This window comes from Schistocerca serialis, chromosome 4 (assembly GCF_023864345.2).
Source record: "Schistocerca serialis cubense isolate TAMUIC-IGC-003099 chromosome 4, iqSchSeri2.2, whole genome shotgun sequence".
Taxonomy (NCBI): domain Eukaryota; kingdom Metazoa; phylum Arthropoda; class Insecta; order Orthoptera; family Acrididae; genus Schistocerca; species Schistocerca serialis.
In genome coordinates, this window is record NC_064641.1 from 308,180,165 (window position 1) to 308,201,184 (window position 21,020).

At 46.7% G+C, this 21,020-nt stretch overlaps 1 protein-coding gene across 1 annotated transcript in view; it reads right to left on the reverse strand.

Moving 5' to 3' along the window:
• The window catches only part of LOC126474412 (serine/arginine repetitive matrix protein 1-like), a 229,022-nt gene that overhangs the window by 62,158 nt on the left and 145,844 nt on the right, over nt 1-21,020 (reverse strand). Inside the window, exons 5-6 of the mRNA XM_050101880.1 lie at nt 5,386-5,664; nt 5,242-5,292 (exon numbers count right to left, since the gene is read on the reverse strand). Coding sequence (XP_049957837.1) covers nt 5,242-5,292; nt 5,386-5,664 — 330 coding nt within the window. The remainder of the gene's footprint in view (nt 1-5,241; nt 5,293-5,385; nt 5,665-21,020) is intronic.

The window sequence follows — 21,020 nt, forward strand, 5'->3', positions numbered from 1 at the left end:
ACGTTCCAGCAAATGTTAATGCGCGTTACCTCAAATACAGCAGCAACGAGCCTCACGGTGAGCATAGAAGGAAATTGGCACAATTTGTGTGGTTGTGTCCACCCATTTGATTGCTCATCTTCGATTCTTCCTGTTGCCAATTGAATAATTTATTAAAAACTTTTATAGCTGTTCCACAACGCCTTGTTTTTCCACTTCAAATCACATACAAACACACACACACACACACACACACACACACACACACACACAGAGAGAGAGAGAGAGAGAGAGAGAGAGAGAGATAAAGTTTCTCTCTGAAAGCATTCCATCATTATCTACGGCTACATTTAGCTCTGTGTTTTTCTGAGGTTCCCATTTGTTAGATGTCTCCTAGTCATGTCTTTACTGTGCCAATATAAAGGGTGGTTATAATTAAACTTTCGTTATTTGAGCCAGTGTAGGTGTAAGCTATTTACCGTATGGGGCCAATTTTATAGGAATGGCATTTAGACTGTGCACTGCAGGATTTGCGTTCTTAGTAATGTTAACGTCACGACTGGCTGTTAGGCACCAGTACTGATACGGTGATGTAAGATTCAAACACAAGCATGTGTGTGCATTACAGCTGCACACAGTCAACATGGGTCTGGCGCAAGGCGAGCACGGCTTTACTCTCAAAGCTGTTTCATCAACACAGCAGCATTAGTGCTGCTGCTATTCGCGAGTATATACACATTGAAGGAATACGGAGAGATCCTCTTTCCACACCGAGGTCGAGGAGGAAGATTCCGAAGTTCGAATTAACTGGGATGTGGGAATTTCTCTTGAAGGAGGCCGACGGCCAATTGCGACACATATTTTTGAAGAAGTTGCTGTTGGCATGACTGAGAATGCTCGACGTAATGTGCGATCTTCAAGGATTGAACGAGCTGTGTCATAAATGCTGAACTTTCCAAGACCCATCACTGGAAAAGTGCTTCAATCTCTTGTGCGGTTCCAGACTGTTGTGGATGCATATGGTCGTCGAATTGGGAACTTTCGTAATCTGGAACGTAAACATGTTACCCAGTAAATAAATGTTATACTCTCATGTTCAAATTAAAATATGTTTATTTCAGTGGTTTATTCGTTATTTCCCTTTCGCATATCATTACAAATGTTTCCACAAAGTTTAATTTGCTACGCTCACTCGTTTTCCATGCGGGCCTTCTGAAGTAGTGAAAGTTTAATTACAACCGACCTGTGTGTGATCAGGCCAACGGTTGAGCTGCAGTGGTAACACAGGTTGACGTCGGATCACCGTAGTTAAGAGTTGTCGGGCTTTGCACGCACTTGGATGGACAAGCGGGGCGCACTCAGCTCTTTTGGGGCCAATTGAGGAGCTGCTTGAGTAAGAAGTAGCAGCTCCTGTTACGAAAACTGATAACGGCCGGAAGAGCGGTGTGATAACGACATGCCTTTCCATATCCGCACCCGGTGACCCTTATGGATGACTGGGTGTTGTGTGCTGTCCTTAGGTTAGTTAGGTTTAAGTAGTTCTAAGTTCTAGGGCACTGATGACCATAGATGTTAAGTCCCATAGTGCTCAGAGCCATTTGAACCTTTTTTTTTTACCTTTATGGTTGGAGTGTCACAGCGGTCGGCCAGTATCGTTGGACCTTCAGGGGCCTGCTCGGACGGAGTATGTGATCTGTGTCTCTGTAGCAGGTCAACACGGACATGGTGTGCATCCACTCCATACAGTCAGTGGTAATTCATCGTCTTCTTGTAAGGTCTTGCTCTGCTGGTCTACGGGCTTTCCAGTCCTCCGTCATGGTCGGCACTTTCTAGACTTAACACAGAATACGGCCGCCTTTGATAACCTAGATACTAGAATTGTGGATCCTCGGCTACTGTTCGTATATTACCAGCGGAAAAATGCTCCTACTGGAGCCCAAAAAATCGAATATCGTTCAAATGGCTCTGAGCACTATGGGACTTAACATCTACGGCCATCAGTCCCCTAGAACTTAGAACTACTTAAACCTAACTAACCTAAGGACATCACACAACACCCAGTCATCACGAGGCAGAGAAAATCCCTGACCCCGAAATCGAATACCTTGCTGTTTATTTAAAAGACTGAGTGAAAAGTGGAGTACCAGCTGCCTCATTCCTCCTTCTTCAGCATCTTTAAAACTTTTCCCAAAAGTTTTGGCATGCGAACATAATCGCGCTTTTTTGATCATACAGCTCACTTCACACTTCACAACCCCCCCTAACTGTAACTCACTCACTCCTGCTAGTCGATCGCTGTAAGTCGCTCGCACCCATCCACTCCCAGTTGCCATGTCTCATTCATTCAACACAACTCATTGTCATTATCTCTTTGTGTCTGTCTGTCATTGTCTCCTTTCTGCCCTGATACTGCAGTCCCCTCACTGTCTCCCTCTTGCTACCTATTCCTGCTAATATCCAATTCCTTCCTACCTACTGCTGCAATCACTTTTCACTGCCATTACCTCTCAGTCCCTCGTCGTCACTGTGCCCGTTGGCACTGCCTCCTTCACTCTTCACCTAGCACTGTTTCATCACTGTCAACTATATTCCACGGCCACTGTGCTGCGGAAGGTAGAGTGAGGCAGCTGGTACCTCACTTTTCAGTCAGAGTCTTTTAAATAAACAGGAACATATTTGTATTTTTTGTGCTCCGATAGGAGCAATTTCCCGATTATTTCTTTCTTTTCCCTGCTGCAGCAGGGCATGTAACTCATGAGCAGAAATGTATTGGTCATTAAAGTTTAGATAGTTTACCTATGTGAAATTGAAATAATGCAGAATTAATTTTACATCTTAGACGGGGTTTTATGTGCAAAACTTTTTACACCCCCTTCAGTATTACGACATTGGGTTTCCAGATAATAACGGAGATACTTCACAATGTCTTTATCTGTGCTACGTCACTTTATAAACTTAGTTCTCGCCTCATACCGGATTTTACGTGCGTATTTTGCGTGTACAAGCAGGGTAACTTTGAATCTCTGTATCTCTGAAACGAATAAAGATACGATGAAAATTTTCAATTTTGTTGAAGATCAGGATCTTAGGGACACATCATAAAAATTACAGCCATTACTTGTTCATAACCGTCCGAAATCCGCATCTGGGTTTTGGTAACCAGAAAACACGTTTTTGTGGTGTTTCTCAATAACAAATAAAGATTTTTGAAAACGGGAGATGCCTCTTCTAGATGAATGCCTAGAGAACATACCATTAAAATGTAAGCAGTTTTCTGCGGTTATTTATTATTTAGATTTCGTCTCATACCTAGTTTAACTTGTAGAAAGAGGATAACTTTGAACTTTTGTGTCTTGGAAACGGAAAAAGATATCAAGGAAAATTTCAAGTTTGTTTGAGAGCGGGATCTTAGGAACATATCGTAAAAATTTCACCCATTTTCTAAGCATAGCCGTCTTGGAGTTTCGATTCGCTGGTGACGGCGAAAAACTGCTCATGAACTAATTGTGCCTCTGCAAGTTCCATTAAACGCACTGTAGAACCAACCGATTTTTTGGAAAATGTGTCTAATATTCATACTTTGACCCTTTACTGTAGGACAGTGACATCAAGACGATCCTAGTGTTGGGTATACAAATTGTTCTTGGCCCAAAGGCTATCCAAAACACTTGGCCCTACGTTTTTATCACCAATAGAATCAGAGGTGTGAGTTTCAGAAAACATCGTTTTTATGCGCAGCGTTTTGGAATATAATACACTACTGCCCATTAAAATTGCGACACCACGAAGATGACGTGCAACAGAGGCGATATTTAACCGACAGGAAGATGATGCTTTGATATGCAAATGATTAGCTTTTCAGAGCATTCACATAAGGTTGGCGCCGGTGGCGACACCTACAACGGGCTGACATGAGGAAAGTTTCCAACCGATCTCTCATACACAAACAGCAGTTGACCGGCGTTGCCTGGTGAAACGATATTGTGATGCCTGGTGTAAGGAGGAGAAATGCGTACCATCACATTTCCGACTTTGATAAAGATCGGATTGTAGCCTATCGCGATTGCGGTTTATCGTATCCCGACATTGCTGCTCGCGTGGGTCGAGATCCAATGACTGTTAGCAGAATATGGAATCGGTGGGTTCAAGATGGTAATACGGAACGCCGTGCAGGATCCGAACGGCCTCGTATCACTAGCAGTAGAGATAACAGGTATCTTATCCGCATGGCTGTAACGGATCGTGCAGCCACGTCTCGATCCCTGAGTCATCAGATGGGGACGTTTGCAAGACAACAACCATCTGCACTAACAGTTCGACGACGTTTGCAACAGCATGGACTATCAGCTCGGAGACCATGGCTGCGGTTACCCTTGACGCTGCATCACAGACAGGAGCGCCTGCGATGGTGTGCTCAACGACGAACCTGGGTGCACGAATGGCAAAACGTCATTTTTTCGGATGAGTCCAGATTCTGTTTACAGCATCATGATGGTCGCATCCGTGTTTGGCGACATCGCGGTGAACGCACATTGGAAGCGTGTATTCGTCATCGCCATACTGGCGTATCACCCAGCGTGATGGTATGGGGTGCCATTAGTTACACGTCTCGGTCACCTCTTGTTTGCATTGACGGCACTTTGAACAGTGGACGTAACATTTCAGATGTGCTACGACCCGTGGCTCTACTTTTCATTCGATCCCTGCGAAACCCTACATTTCAGCAGGATAATGCACGACCGCATGTTGCAGGTGCTGTACGGGCCTTTCTGGATACAGAAAATGTTGGATGCTGCCCTGGCCAGGACGTTCTCCAGATCTCTCATCTACTGGAAACGTCTGGTCAATGGTGGGCGAGCAACTAGCTCGTCACAATACGCCAGTCACTACTCTTGATGAACTGTGGTATCGTGTTGAAGGTGCGTGGGCAGCTGTACCTGTACACGCCATCCAAGCTCTGTTTGACTCAATGACCAGGCGTATCAAGGCCGTTATTGTGGCCAGAACTGGTTGTTCAGGGTACTGATTTCTTAGAATCTATGCACCCAAATTGCATGAAAATGTAATAAAATGTCAGTTCTAGTATAATATATCTGTCCAATGAATACCCGTTTATCATCTGTATTTATTCTTGGTGTAGCAATTTTAATGGCTAGTAGTGTAGGTATGCATGCTGCCACGTGCGTACCGATTCGGTTGCTGTTTGCGGAAGAGCAGCTACTGATTTTGTGAGTAAGAGAGAGCGGTCCTGAGCGGCCTCACCTGCTGGTCCCTGGTGGCCTGGTCCTCGGTGCGCTTGCCGGCAGCGGGGCGCTGCGCAGCCGTGGCTAGCGGGGGCAGCGTGCCGGTGCCGGCGCCGCTGCCTTCGCCGTCGCCTCCGCTGGGCGGGCGCTGGCGGCGGCGCGCCACGGGCGAGTAGTGGTCGACGAACTGGGCGCTCTTCTCGGTCTCGGTGAGCAGGTCCCCCTCGAGGCGCAGCGACTGCGCCAGCGCCCTGGTGGCGGCCGGCGGGCGCGCCACCGCCGGGAACTCCACGAAGCGCTCCCGGTACTCGGGCAGCACCGCGCCGCCGCCGCTACCGCCGGCCATCTCCATCTCCAGCTTGAGGCTCGAACTGCGCCGGTGCGGACGCGGCCGCTCCGCCACGCCCGTCCAGTCCACGAAGTGCGCCCGCTTCTCCGTCACCTGCTTCACAGCGCATCACACGCCGCGTCGCACGACATCTCCGGTGTAGCAGAGGTGTGCACTATCGTCCTAAATCCTAATCTCTCAGACTACCGTGAGAATTCTTACAGAATTTTGAAACGTAATACACAAATTAGCGGGCAGGATCTCCCAGGAATTTACGGTAGATTATGGTCATTGTAGAACTACTGAGATATATCTGCCAATACATCTAGATTTACATCTACATACTTAACTCCGCAAGCCACCGCACACTGCATGGCGGAGGGTACTCTGTACCACTATTTTCGTTTTATTTCCTGTTTCACATCGAAGAAAAACGTCCGTGTACAGCGTGATTCACGAATATTTTAATATGTTATTCTACAAGTAAAACTAAAGAAAAAAGTTCATGTAAAAAAAGGTCCGCAAATGTTTAGTTGCGGAGTTACGGCTAATCAAAGATTTTGCCTGAAATTTAGCAACCTCACTAGTATGAAGTCATCACAAAACTGTAAGAGATTAAAGTAAAGCACGATTTCCATTTATTTTGTAGTTATTGATCTGGTGCATCTAGGAATGGTATGAAAAGCCTTTTGGGAATCTAGGACTATGAAATCAATTTGAAATCGCCTGTCGGTGACTCTCGTTACTTAGAGAGGGTAAAGGGTTAGTTGTGTTTTACAAAAACGTTATTTTCTGAATCCGTGCTGACTGCGTGTCAACAGATAGTTTTCCTCGACTTAATTAATAATGTCCGAACATAGCATATGTTCCAAAATTCTACTGAAAACGAATTGAGAGATAGGGTCTATAATTCATATCATACATCCTTTCTTAAGTATTAGGGTTCAAATGGCTCTGAGCACTATGGGACTTAACTTCTGAGGTCATCAGTCCCCTAGAACTTAGAACTACTTAAACCTAACTAACCTAAGGACATCACACACATCCATGCCCGAGGCAGGATTCGAACCTGCGACCGTAGCGGTAGTCCGGTTCCAGACGGTAGCGCCTAAAACCGCTCGGCCACCGCGGCCGGCTAAGTATTAGGGTAACCTGTGCAACCTTCCAGTTTTAGGTCGGATCTTTCGTCGAGCGAGCGGTTGTATATGATTATTCAGTACGGAGCTATTATATCAGCATACTCTGAAAGAAATTGGCATACAATCTTGACCGGAGAACTTGTCTTTATTAAGTGACTTAAGTTGCTTTGCAACACAGAGGATATCTATGGAATATGCTGTCGTCGGATCAAAACATAATTTTTCCGTGTGTACTATTTCTTCACGGGAATTCATAATATTACATCAAGTACGTGTACCGCTGTGCCAAGGATTAGCAAATAAGAAAATGACAATACAGCACAGAGATTCACAGTAGGGAACGGATGATTTCCTGGCTTGTTTCTTATAGAACCGACACTGACGACTCTCATTTTCGCGATCACATTTTTGCGATTACATAACATGTAAACACGGCAGCTCGTGAATTACCTACATGATGTGTGCTGGCGAAGTAGGTCTGTAGAGGAATCGACAAGCTGTCATGTATGCATTTTGCTCACGGCTTTCGTAGCTGAACGAAGGCATTTATGTAGTGACGACTCAAAACATTAAGACCACCTGCTAAATGGCTTGTTTGTCCATGTTTGGAATGAAATACATCAGTGATTCTGCATATCAGGGACCCGACAGTTTGTTGGTCGGTTTTTAGAGGTATGTGGCATTAGATTTCTACACACAGGCCATGTAATTCGTGTAAACAACAGGTCGCTGATTTGCGTTCGTGGTAATGGCGTCCGATAGCGACCCAGATGGGTTCCATAGGATTTCTATCAGGCGAATTTGGTCAACGAGAAATCAACGTGAGCTCACTACAACGCACCTCAAATCACTGTAGCACAGACAAATATTCTGCTGAAAGATGACATCGCCGTCGGGGAAGACATCAAGTATGAAGGTGTGCAGGTGGTTTGCAGCTTTCAGCGTGTCTTCGATTACTATCACAGGTCCCAAGCAAATGCTGTAGAATGTCTCCCGTAGCATAATACTGCTCCCGCCAGCTTGCATCCGGGGCGCGCTGCACGTTTCGAACCGCGGTTCACCTCAATGACGGCGTTTGTGGAGACCGACCATCGACCTAGCATAGCAAAAACGAAGGGCCAACACGTTTCCATTGATCGATGGTCGAATCCCGATGTTCCCGTGCTCACGGCAATCTTAACTGACTATGTCGCTGGGTCAACTTGTGAACACGTAGGGCTGACCTGCTACGGAGCTCCAGCGTGCACCAGCATTGTTCTCTTTCGGTAGAGATGCCACACATCATCACCTTTCCTACTTTACAGAGCCGAGAAGCCTCCGAAACCCACGTTCTGTCAAGAGTCGTGGACGTCCAACCACTTAGTTACCAGTGGTAGTTTCACTGTCCTTCTACCTTTGTCTGTAGATGCTCAAGACAGTCGCACGTTTTCGACGTAGTCTTGCACAGGCTCTGCGTCATAATAAGCTTCCCTTTGTAAAGGTGTGGGGGGTTTGTTTATGCTTGCTTATTCTTGAACTGAGAACAACTGTGTGAGGTGAAATGAAAAGTTTAATGTCGCAATATTTCTCACCAAATTACAGCTTTTCACACAGTTTTCAACTCGCCAACATAGAAAGAGCGCAATCAATAACGCATCTTGCCATCAACAAGTGAAATAAGTTTATACACAACAATGTTAAATATTAACTCTCTGAAAGAACATTAAACTTAAGCACAATAATATGAAAGTTTAATTGGACGTTTCTTTACAAAATTGCTCCTACACATACGTTATGATGTTGGTCAGTACTACGAAAATCGTCCGATTCCGGTTCAAAGTTCGGTTCTATTTAGGATGACAATCAAGTCTGAGGTGAATGGTTAGTCAAGTGACAAATTTGAGAGCAAGATTCCCCAAGGCCGCTCGAGTTTACAGTGGACGCAAGCTGGTGAACCAACAAAGTTTACGCCTTTGTACGCGGTATTTGCCTTAAGCTGCGACGTGCCGCTGTCTGCAAGGCCACTTCCTCCCACTGAAATTCCTACAAAACTAATCTGGCCTTTGCTGAACTTTCCAGCAGAAACTTTCCCTATGTTTCTCGTTATGCGAGAAAACATGTACTTATTATGCGGCAATATACACGTGCATGGTTGGAGCAGCGTGCATATTATAGTGCCCTCTCAGTTCTCACAAGAACAGTTAATTAATTTGGCTGGTTCGTTTCTCCACAGTTGGAGCTAAACGTTGCTACAGCTAATTTTAGAAGGAGTGCAGCCGCTGTGAACGCAGTGTCCACACCAATTTCTTCTCTGCATTGTACGGAGCGTTAAGCTCTCTGTTCTGCACTTGACGCCAGTTCAGAGAAGAGTCCTGTCCAAAATTTCTCTCTTGTCCTCTCGTGGTAGAACTGCCTCCCTCCATTTGGTTTCCTTTTTCACGTCACGGCTTTTTTCGACCAATAGGAGCATTCCTCTTATTTTGTAGAAACACCCTCTACCAATCACAATGTCCCTTCTATCAATCTGCGTCGAAACTTCAGTACTTTTCTCCTTCCTGGTGCGTTACCGTCAATTGGACGTTTTGTGCCCATTCTAGACGCCTGGTACATTGACCTTTCCGTGTGTCGCACTCGCTGGACGAAAATGCGTCACTTGCTTTTGTTCGGATCCCGTTGGAATTTCGAAACGCAGTTTTCTAAAGCTTCTTCTCTGCTCTTGTACATGTACATCTACATTTATACTCCGCAAGCCACCCAACGGTGTGTGGCGGAGGGCACTTTAGGTGCCACTGTCATTACCTCCCTTTCCTGTTCCAGTCTCGTATGGTTCGCGGGAAGAACGACTTCCGGAAAGCCTCCGCGAGCGCTCGAATCTCTCTAATTTTACATTCGTTATCTCCTCGGGAGGTATAAGTAGGGGGAAGCAATATATTCGATACCTCATCCAGAAACGCACCCTCTCGAAACCTGGACAGCAAGCTTCACCTCGATGCAGAGCGCCTATCTTGCAGAGTCTGCCACTTGAGTTTGCTAAACATCTCCGTAACGCTATCACGCTTACCTAATAACCCTGTGACGAAACGCGCCGCTCTTCTTTGGATCTTCTCTATCTCCTCCGTCAGACCGATCTGGTACGGATCCCACACTGATGAGCAATACTCAAGTATAGGTCGAACGAGTGTTTTGTAAGCCACCTCCTTTGTAGATGGACTACATTTTCTAAGGACTCTCCCAATGAATCTCAACCTGGTACCCGCCTTACCACCAATTAATTTTATATGATCATTCCACTTCAAATCGTTCCGCACGCATACTCCCAGATATTTTACAGAAGTAACTGCTACCAGTGTTTGTTCCGCTATCATATAATCATACAATAAAGGATCCTTCTTTCTATGTAATCGCAATACATTACATTTGTCTATGTTAAGGGTCAGTTGCCACTCCCTGCACCAAGTGCCTATCGGCTGCAAATCTTCCTGCATTTCGCTGCAATTTTCTAATGCTGCAACTTCTCTGTATACTACAGTATCATCCGCGAAAAGCCGCATGGAACTTCCGACACTATCTACTAGGTCATTTATAGATATTGTGAAAAGCAATGGTCCCATAACACTCCCCTGTGGCACGCCAGAGGTTACTTTAACGTCTGTAGACGCCTCTCCATTGAGAACAACATGCTGTGTACTGTTTGCTAAAAACTCTTCAATCCAGCCACACAGCTGGTCTGATATTCCGTAGGCTCTTACTTTGTTTATCAGGCGACAGTGCGGAACTGTATCGAGCGTCTTCCGGAAGTCAAGGAAAATGGCATCTGCCTGGGAGCCTGTATCTAATATCTTCTGGGTCTCATGAAGAAATAAAGCGAGTTGGGTCTAACACGATCGCTGTTTCCGGAATCCATGTTGATTCCGACAGAGTAGATTCTGGGTTTTCGGAAATGACATGATACGCGAGCAAAAAAACATGTTCTAAAATTCTACAACAGATCGATGTCAGAGATATAGGTCTATAGTTTTGCGCATCTGCTCGACTACCCTTCTTGAAGACTGGGACTACCTGTGCTATTTTCCAATCATTTGGAACCTTCCGTTCCTCTAGAGACTTGCGATACACGGCTGTTAGAAGGGGGGCAAGTTGTTTCGCGTACTTTGTGTAGAATCGAATTGGTATCCTGTCAGGTCCAGTGGACTTTCCTCTGTTGAGTGATTTCAGTTGCTTTTCTATTCCTTGGACACTTATTTCCATGTCAGCCATTTTTTCGTTTGTGCGAGAATTTAGAGAAGGAACTGCAGTGCGGTATTCCTCTGTGAAACAGCTTTGGAAAAAGGTGTTTAGTATTTCAGCTTTGCGCGTGTCATCCTCTGTTTCAATGCCATCACCATCCCAGAGTGTCTGGATATGCTGTTTCGAGCCACTTACTGATTTAACGTAAGACCAGAACTTCCTAGGATTTTCTGTCAAGTCGGTACATAGAATTTTACTTTCGAATTCACTGAACGCTTCACGCATAGTCCTCCTTACGCTATCTTTGACATCGTTGAGCTTCTGTTTGGCTGTGAGGTCTTGGCTGCGTTTAAACTTGCAGTGAAGCTCACTTTGCTTTCGCAGTAGTTTCGTAACTTTGTTGTTGAACCACGGTAGGTTTTTCCCGTCCCTCACAGTTTTACTCGGCACGTACCTGTCTAAAACGCAATTTACGATTGCCTTGAACTTTTTCCATAAACACTGAACATTGTCAGTGTCGGAACAGAAATTTTCGTTTTGATGTGTTAAGTAGTCTGAAATCTGCCTTCTATTACTCTTGCTAAACAGATAAACCTTCGTCCCTTTTTTTATATTCCTATTTACTTCCATATTCAGGGATGCTGCGACGGCCTTGTGATCACAGATTCCCTGTTCTGCGCTTACAGAGGCGAAAAGTTCGGGTCTGTTTGTTATCAGTAGGTCCAAGATGTTATCTCCACGAGTCGGTTCTCTGTTTAATTGCTCGAGGTAATTTTCGGATGGTGCACTCAGTATAATGTCACTCGATGCTCTGTCCCAACCACCTGTCCGTATCATCTGAGTGTCCCAGTCTATATCTGGTAAATTGAAATCTCCACCTAAGACTATAACATGCTGAGAAAATTTATGTGAAACGTATTCCGGATTTTCTTTCAGTTGTTTTGCCACTAATGCTGCTGAGTCGGGAGGTCGGTAATAGGAGCCAATTATTAACCTAGCTCGGTTGTTTAGTGTAACCTCTACCCATAACAATTCACAAGAACTATCCACGTCTACTTCACTACAGGATTAACTACTATTAACAGCAACAAACACGCCACCACCGGTTGCATGCAATCTATCCTTTCTAAACACCGTCTGTGCCTTTGTAAAAATTTCGGCAGAATTTATCTCTGGCTTCAGCCAGCTTTCCGCACCTATAACGATTTCAGCTTCGGTGCTTTCTATCAGCGCTTGAAATTCTGGTACTTTACCAACGCAGCTTCGACAGTTGACAATTACAATACCGATTGCTGCTTGGTACCCGCATGTCCTGACTTTGCCCCGCACCCTTTGAGGCTGTTACCCCTTCTGTACTGCCCGAGGCCATCTAACCTAAAATACCGCCCAGTCCACGCCACGCAACCGCTGCTACCCGTGTAGCCGCCTGCTGTGTGTAGTTGACTCTTGACCTATCCAGTGGAAACCGAAACCCCACCACCCTATGGCGCAAGTCGAGGAATCTGCAGACCACATAGTCGCAGAACTGTCTCAGCCTCTGATTGAGACCCTCCACTCGGCTCTGTACCAAAGGTCCGCAGTCAGTCCTGTCGACGATGCTGCAGACGGTGAGCTCTGTTTTCATCCCGCTAGCGAGACTGGCAGTCTTCACCAAATCAGATAGCCGCTGGAAGCCAGAGAGGATTTCCTCCGATCCATAGCAACACACATCATTGGTGCTGACATGAGCGACCACCTGCAGATGCGTGCACCCTGTACCCTTCATGGCATCCAGAAGGAACCTTTCCACATCTGGAATGACCCCCCCCCCCCCCCCCCCCCCGGTATGCGCATGGAGTACACATTGGTTTTCTCCCTCTCTCTTGCTGCCAATCCCTAAGGGGCCCTATTACGCGCCTGACATTGGAGCTCCCAACAACCAGTAAGCCCACCTTCTGCGACCGCCTGGATCCTGCAGACTGAGGGGCAACCTCTGGAACAGGACAAGCAGCCATTTCTGGCCAAAGATCAGTATCAGCCGGAGACAGAGCGTGAAACCGGTTTGTCAGACAAACTGGAGTGGCCCTCTGTTCAACCCTCTGGAATGTCTTTTGCCCCCTGCCACACCTCAAGACGAACTCCCACACTACCACGGGTGAGGGATCAGCCTCAATGTGGGCAGTATCCTGGGCAGCCACAGCCGTAGTCCGATCGGGGGATGCGTGGGACGAGCTGGCCGTCCCCAACAAACCTCCATCCGGACCCCATCAGTGATGCCCATTGGCAACAGCATCAAGCTGTGTGACCAAAGCCAACACTGCCTGAAGCTGAGAGCGAAGGGATGCCAACTCCGCCCGCATCCGAACACAGCAGTCACAGTCCCAATCCATGCTAAATACTGTTGTGCAAAGAATGTCTGAACTAATCTACAGAGAGCACAAACAATTCGACACAAAATTTAAACGGTTATTAAAATACAAGATTGCCTAGTAAATGCAGTAATGCTGCAACTTGCGCACTACTGACACACTAATCGGCGGCAGAAGGAGACTACGCGATTTTACACTATTCAGGTACTAAAATGCGATGCTACAACTCTCAAATACTATAATACGCCCGAAATTTATGAATTAAACAATGCAAGTAACCGAAAACACGCAAAGAAATTAAGAATTAAACTGTGTAACAAATAAGTGAGATAAGAGTATACGACTTGCTGCTGGCAGCTGCTTATCCAACGGCAGCAGGGAGCACACTGGCTGTGGCCAACCGACACTGGCCGTTCAAAACAAAAACAGAAGTCAGATGACTACACGAATTTACACTATTCAGGTAGCACTCGCTACAGGCGGCCCTCAAGCTTGAATCGCCTGGACCGGGGTCGCTGTCCTCCTTCCTGCCACCCGTTTAAGTGGTTGCTGGCGTAACGCCCACAGCGTAGCTTCACACGCGTTCCCTGTTCTGCTTTCCGCTCAAAGACGTGCATTGTATAGGAATAGTGTGTTAATTACCATCAACTGACTGTCATCCCTTTTTGCATTACTTACTGATAGGCAAATGTTCTCATAACTGTCGATTTACCCTTAGTTGTCATCTTCACCTTCTCATTGCGATTTGTAATGGTCTCATGTAAGGTGCGAATCTGACCATTTATTCTGCCACCTCATACCTTTGCAGAATTCTCTTAGCTCAATGGATTTCCCCATTTGCAGCCCATATTTATGCTATAGTGGTCCTCCGTCCATGTCTGCTCTGCTTACATACTTTTGTTACCGCGTCACGTGCCCGCAGTGTCACCAGACGGCACAAGCGGTCGTGGTGGGCAGTGTATATTGATGAATCAAAGCTTCGTGACCACTGTACACCACATGGATGAATCCCGCCTGGTGGCGTTGTGGGCACGTGATGTGGTAAGGAGAGTAGGAGTACATAAATGGAGCAGAGACGAATGGGGACTCATTCTAGCGACGATGCGATCCGAAAATGGGGAAATCCAATGAGTCAAGCTACTTTTAGAAAGAGCAGATTGTTATGATCTGACACCTGGGAACGAGCGTCATAGAAATGACAAACGTGGTCGGCTGTTCGCGTGCTAGTATTCTGAGGATCAATGGAAAGTGACCATAGTACGGTGAAACCTTAGGAGACATGGTGCTGGAGTCAACCCTTATCACACAACTTGAAGGTCAAAGACTTGGCCTGAGACAGGGAAAGCAAAGATCGCATCTAAAGCAAGAGTGACGTATTTTACAAATATAAGGGGTGACTGAAAAGTTTCCGTTCGAAGGCCGTACCGTCCGGAATCGGTATATCCACCAGGTAAAATAGCCATGAGCATTGAGGCAATAATCCCACCGACGCACCAGGATGAAGATACCTGTTGTTAAAACACCGTGTCCGGCTGCGTAAAGAAATCTGTAACTGCCTGGTGCACAACCTCTTCTGACAGGAATCGTCGATCCATAAAGTCCTTTTTTAAGAACGGTGTGGTAATAGCACGGTAGGGATCAGGGACTATAGGCCGGGTGCTTGAGTGTCTCCCACTTCAAGTAGAGTCACTTCTGCGTTACGATATTTGCGATATGGGGACGTGCGTTATCGTGAAGCAGCAGCACCCCTTGTTGCAGCTTTCCTGGACGTTTACCTTTCCAGCAGATACGGTAAGATATGATATTGGAAGCCCTGTGTTACTGCGAATCATGGTGCAGAATTCCTTCAGACAGGATTGAATGTCCGAAAGAATTTGCATCGAATTTCTGATTAACGTAGGTGCTGCAGTATCGTATTTAGCCGCTGATACAGGGCAAGCGACTTTCAAGTAAAATGTCTCCCCTATACGGGAATATACCTCGCGGATGTATGAGTACAGATTGTAGACACACAGTTGACGACATACAGAATTTTGGGTCTGGCCGTGAGTCGCACTTGGGAAGCGAAATGGTAAGGCGACCGCTCGCGATAAGCGGGAAATCCAGGGTCGAGTCTCGTCCAGCGAAAATTTTCACTGTCGTCATTCCATTATACAGCTGATGGTTATCCATATTCGCAACTGCGAGTACATTTAATGTGTGTACAGCAGACGGCTGGTTCTTGAAAATGTTGGCAGTAGTGGACTCTCGAGCACCCACCCTATAGTGCTGGTCTCTCCTCAAGCGGTTACCACACCTTTGGTCCCTTATAAAGGCCTTGAAGGGTAGACGGTTACAGTCGGACGAGAATGTGCATCAGGTAGTTACGGACTTCTTCACACAGCAGGACACGGCGATTTTCCAAACGGGTTTCTTAAGCCAGATGCGTCGGTGGGATTATTGCCTCAGTGCCCATCACGATATCGCATGAGTGTCATACCGATTCTGGACTATATCGCCTTCGAACGGAAACTTTTTGTTCGCTCCATATACTAAAAAAAGAAGGAAGAGTAAAATTCTATAATAAGAATCCTTACTTTATATCAGCACTGCATGGAACGTTAAACATACGAAAGGCGCGAAAAATGTGTACACCTTTCAGTAAAAGAAAGAAATATGTAAGGATGATCGATATATCTGACTGCAGCGCACTGGTGCACGGATAACGTTAATGTTCACAGGAATTCTTAAGTATCTCATTTAAACTTCTACCGGTAGTTCAGCAGTACATTGTAGGTCTCCGACGTTGCACAAATGGTAACCACTCCTATTATCACACATCAAACTCGGAGGATACAGGTGGACATAAGTCACTTAAATCTAAAGGCTGTCAATCAACTAAATACCTAGGGACTGCCACTAATAACTAATTAAATGCCAGCCACGGTGACCGAGCGGTTCTAGGTGGCTGCTTCGGTCGCAGGTTCGAATCCTGCCTCGGGAATGAATGTGTGTGATGCCCTTAGGTTAGTTAGGTTTAAGTAGTTCTAAGTTCTAGGGGACTGATGACTTCAGATGTTAAGTACCATAGTACTTACAGCCATTTTTGAACAAATTAAACTGGAACGACCACATAAAAAATGTTGCAGGCAACGCGAACCAAAGGCTTCGTGTTATTAATAGAACACTTAGAAATGCACCAGATGTACTAAGCAGACTGCCCACTCGAAGCTTTTCCGTCCTCTTCTGAAGTATTTCTGCTATACCGGAGAAAATGCTCAAATGTGTGTGAGTTCCTAAAGGACCAAACTGCTGAGGTCCTCGGTCCCTAGACCTACACATTACTTAAACTAACTTATGCCAAGAAGAACATACAAACACCCATGCCTGAGGGAGGACTCTAACCTCCAGCGGGAGGGGTCCCGCAATCCATGCACGGAGCCACCCCGCGCGGCTATGTCGGAGGGCATCGAAAAGTTCAGAGAGGCGTAGCTAGTTTTGTATTTCGCGAAGTAGGGGAGAGGTAGTCACGGACGTGATGCCATTGGGGAGGTAGTATTAAAAACTAAGGCATATTCGCGTTGCGGCGAAATTTTTTAACGAAATTACAATCACCAGCTTTCTCCTCCGAATGAGCAGTTATTTTGTTGACTCCCACTTACATAGGGAGAAGTGATCGTCGTAATAAAATAAGAAAAATTTGAGTCGCAGGGAAAGATTTCAGTGTTCGATTTTCCCGCACGCTGCTCGGGAGGGGACCGGTAGAGAGATAATCTGAAGATGCTTCAATGACCCCTCCGGCTGGCACTTTAGCATTAATTGCAGAGTCGTCGTGAAGTCATGATTGGTCACAACATTCAAGGCCGGAACAAATGCAATGATGATGATGACGACCTCTCACAAAGCTCTTACATGCTTTCTCGCTCCAAATAGATTACCTCCTCCTCCCTGCACATGGCCATAGCTCTTTTTGACCTCCTGCGACCAACCCACATGGCTCACTACTCAGACCTAAGCCTATACTACCACTCGGGCTCACTCGTCTGAGGCTGTACAGTGGTGTGGATCCTAAAGTTTTTCAAGATCTTAGAGGGAGGTAGGTGATAGTAGTGGCACCTGACTGTTACAGCCAACTGATGTTCTACCACTCGGGCTCACTCGTCTGAGGCTGTACAGTGGTGTGGATCCTAAAGTTTTTCAAGATCTTAGAGGGAGGTAGGTGATAGTAGTGGCACCTGACTGTTACAGCCAACTGATGTTCAGCGCCTGGAGGGACCTCCTGAGGCCCAGGTGCTGACTGCAGCGTCCAGACTTCTTCGTACTACCCACCAAAGTTCTTCAATTCTCTGCCTGGCAAGGCAAGGGTACAATCCCAACCTGCTCCATAGCTCGACTACACCGAGACCAGTAAGAGGAGAAGACTATGGAGAGACTAGGAGATTGAGTCGGTCCCTCTAGCAGTGAATGTCTCATGCTCCACGAAAGAACTAGTCCACCAAATGTCGCTGAACCGTTGTCACGGTTTCCTGGGTCTCCTTCCCTCTTCCTTCCCCCAGTGTCGTTGGTCCTGCTTCCAATCTGAGCACTACCACTCCTATTGTAAGATTAAATGGGATACGCATCTAATATATACCGCCACTCGAGCAATATGGAGTCTGATTCAACGGGTCACAGCGATATTGTTTACACGGCACTTTGAAACTCACGTGTACAGAGGGGACAGGAAACATGTTACGTGGGGATGGTCGTTAGCTCCCAGCAGGGATTAAGTACACTGCCTAGAGGTCGGATTGGCAGTTTGTATTTTGTAACTGAAGCCTACATTACGCCGATTCTCGAATTCAGCAGTTAGCTCGCTTTGTATACCTATTCTTTGAGACCTGTCCTTTGATTTACAGCTCTTCGTAACTAAAGTCTTCTTACGCCGATTCTCGAATAAAGCTGTCAGCTCGCTTTATAGAAATGTTCACATGTGTGTGAAATCTTATGGGATTTAACTGCTAAAGTCATCAGTCGCTAAGCTTACACACTACTTGACCTAAATTATCCTAAGGACAAACACACACACCCATGCCCGAGGGAGGACTCGAACCTCCGCCGGGACCAGCCGCACAGTCCATGACTGCAGCGCCTTATACGCTTTATAGACCTGCCGGTTGATTTATAACTTCGTTTTATTGTGTTAAGACTACTGTAGCTGTGTTCATCAGTAATGATTTGGCCTCATGTTACGTTCTGTCTCAGCTGAGATTCTGGTTTCCAGACGCTGTGTGCATCGCGGCGATAACCTGCCCAGTTCGTGTCAGGCTACTACAGAAAAATTTCGCTAAACAGTATTTTGGCAGTTTGCGCCTTTATTTTCGAATATAATTCATCTGATGAAGATGAGGGCAGTTGTTCAAACATTTTGCAAATAATATGTAAACTTCGATTATTAGTAATCATTCCATAATATCAGAAGTTAATTCTCACAGCTATATGTTTGTCTTACATCCGCTGTACTACACTGAAGAACCAAATACACTGGTGCACCTGCCTAATATCGTGTACGGCCCCCGCGAACACGCAGAAGTGCCGCAACACGACGTGTCATGGACTCGACTAATGTCTAAAGTAGTGATGAAGGGAACTGACACCATGAATACTGCAGGGCTGTCCATAAATCCGTTAGAGTAGGAGGTGGTGATCTTTTCAGAACATCACGTTGCAAGGCAGCCCAGATACGCTCAATAATGTTCATGTCTGGAAGGTTTGGTGACCAGCGGAAGTGTTTAAACTCAGAAGGGTGTTCCTGGCGCCACTCTGTAGCAGTTCCGGACGTGTGGAGTGTCGGATTGTCTTGTTGGAATTTCCCAAGTCCGTCGGAATGCACAATGGACATGAATGGATGCGGGTGACCAGACAGGATGCTTACGTACGTGTCACCTGTCAGAGTCGCATCTAGACGTATTAAGTGTCCCTTATCACTCCAACTGTACACGCCCTACACCATTACAGAGCCTCCACCAGCTTGAACAGTCCCCTGCTGACATGCAGGGTCCATGGATTCATGAGGTTGTCTCCATACCCGTACACACCCATCCGCTCGCTACAATTTGAAGCGAGACTCGTCTGGCCGGCCAACATGTTTCCAGTCATCATCAGTCCAGTGTCAGTGTCGACGACCCCAGACGAGACGTAAAGCTCTGTGTTGTGCAGTCATAAAGGGGTACACGATTGGGCCTTCGACTCCTAAAGCCCATATCGACGATGTTTCGTTGAATGGTTCTCACGCTGACACTTGTTATGGCCCATCATTGAAATCTGCGGCAATCTGCGGAATGGTTGCTCTTCTGTCACGATGAACGATTCTCTTCAGTCATCGTTGGTCCCGTCCTTGCAGGGTCTTTTTCCGGCCGCAGCGATGTCGGAGATTTGATGTTTTACCGGATTCCTGATATTTACGGTAAACTCGTAAAATGGTCGTACGGGAAAGCCCGCTCTTCATCGCTACCTTCATCGCTACGACTATAACACCACGTTCAAACTCACCTAAATCTTGATAACCTGCCATAGTAGCAACAGTTACCGAAATAACAATTGCGCCAGACATTTGTTGTCTTGTATAGGCGTTGCCGACCGCTGCGCCTTCTTCTGCCTCATTACACGTCTCTGTATGTGAATACGCTTTCTTTGGCCCTTCAGTGAATTTTGAATGTGTAACTTCCTAACATCCTGTGTGTCTGAAACATTGATGGATATGTTGGTGTTTCTTATATACAGGACGTCGTTCGTGAAAGTTGTCTGGACATACACTCCTGGAAATTGAAATAAGAACACCGTGAATTCATTGTCCCAGGAAGGGGAAACTTTATTGACACATTCCTGGGGTCAGATACATCACATGATCGCACTGACAGAACCACAGGCACATAGACACAGGCAACAGAGCATGCACAATGTCGGCACTAGTACAGTGTATATCCACCTTTCGCAGCAATGCAGGCTGCTATTCTCCCATGGAGACGATCGTAGAGATGCTGGATGTAGTCCTGTGGAACGGCTTGCCATGCCATTTCCACCTGGTGCCTCAGTTGGACCAGCGTTCGTGCTGGACGTGCAGACCGCGTGAGACGACGCTTCATCCAGTCCCAAACATGCTCAATGGGGGACAGATCCGGAGATCTTGCTGGCCAGGGTAGTTGACTTACACCTTCTAGAGCACGTTGGGTGGCACGGGATACATGCGGACGTGCATTGTCCGGTTGGAACAGCAAGTTCCCTTGCCGGTCTAGGAATGGTAGAACGATGGGTTCGATGACGGTTTGGATGTACCGTGCACTATTCAGTGTCCCCTCGACGATCACCAGTGGTGTACGGCCAGTGTAGGAGATCGCTCCCCACACCATGATGCCGGGTGTTGGCCCTGTGTGCCTCGGTCGTATGCAGTCCTGATTGTGGCGCTCACCTGCACGGCGCCAAACACGCATACGACCATCATTGGCACCAAGGCAGAAGGGACTCTCATCGCTGAAGACGACACGTCTCCATTCGTCCCTCCATTCACGCCTGTCGAGACACCACTGGAGGCGGGCTGCACGATGTTGGGGCGTGAGCGGAAGACGGCCTAACGGTGTGCGGGACCGTAGGCCAGCTTCATGGAGACGGTTGCGAATGGTCCTCGCCGATACCCCAGGAGCAACAGTGTCCCTAATTTGCTGGGAAGTGGCGGTGCGGTCCCCTACGGCACTGCGTAGGATCCTACGGTCTTGGCGTGCATCCGTGCGTCGCTGCGGTCCGGTCCCAGGTCGACGGGCAC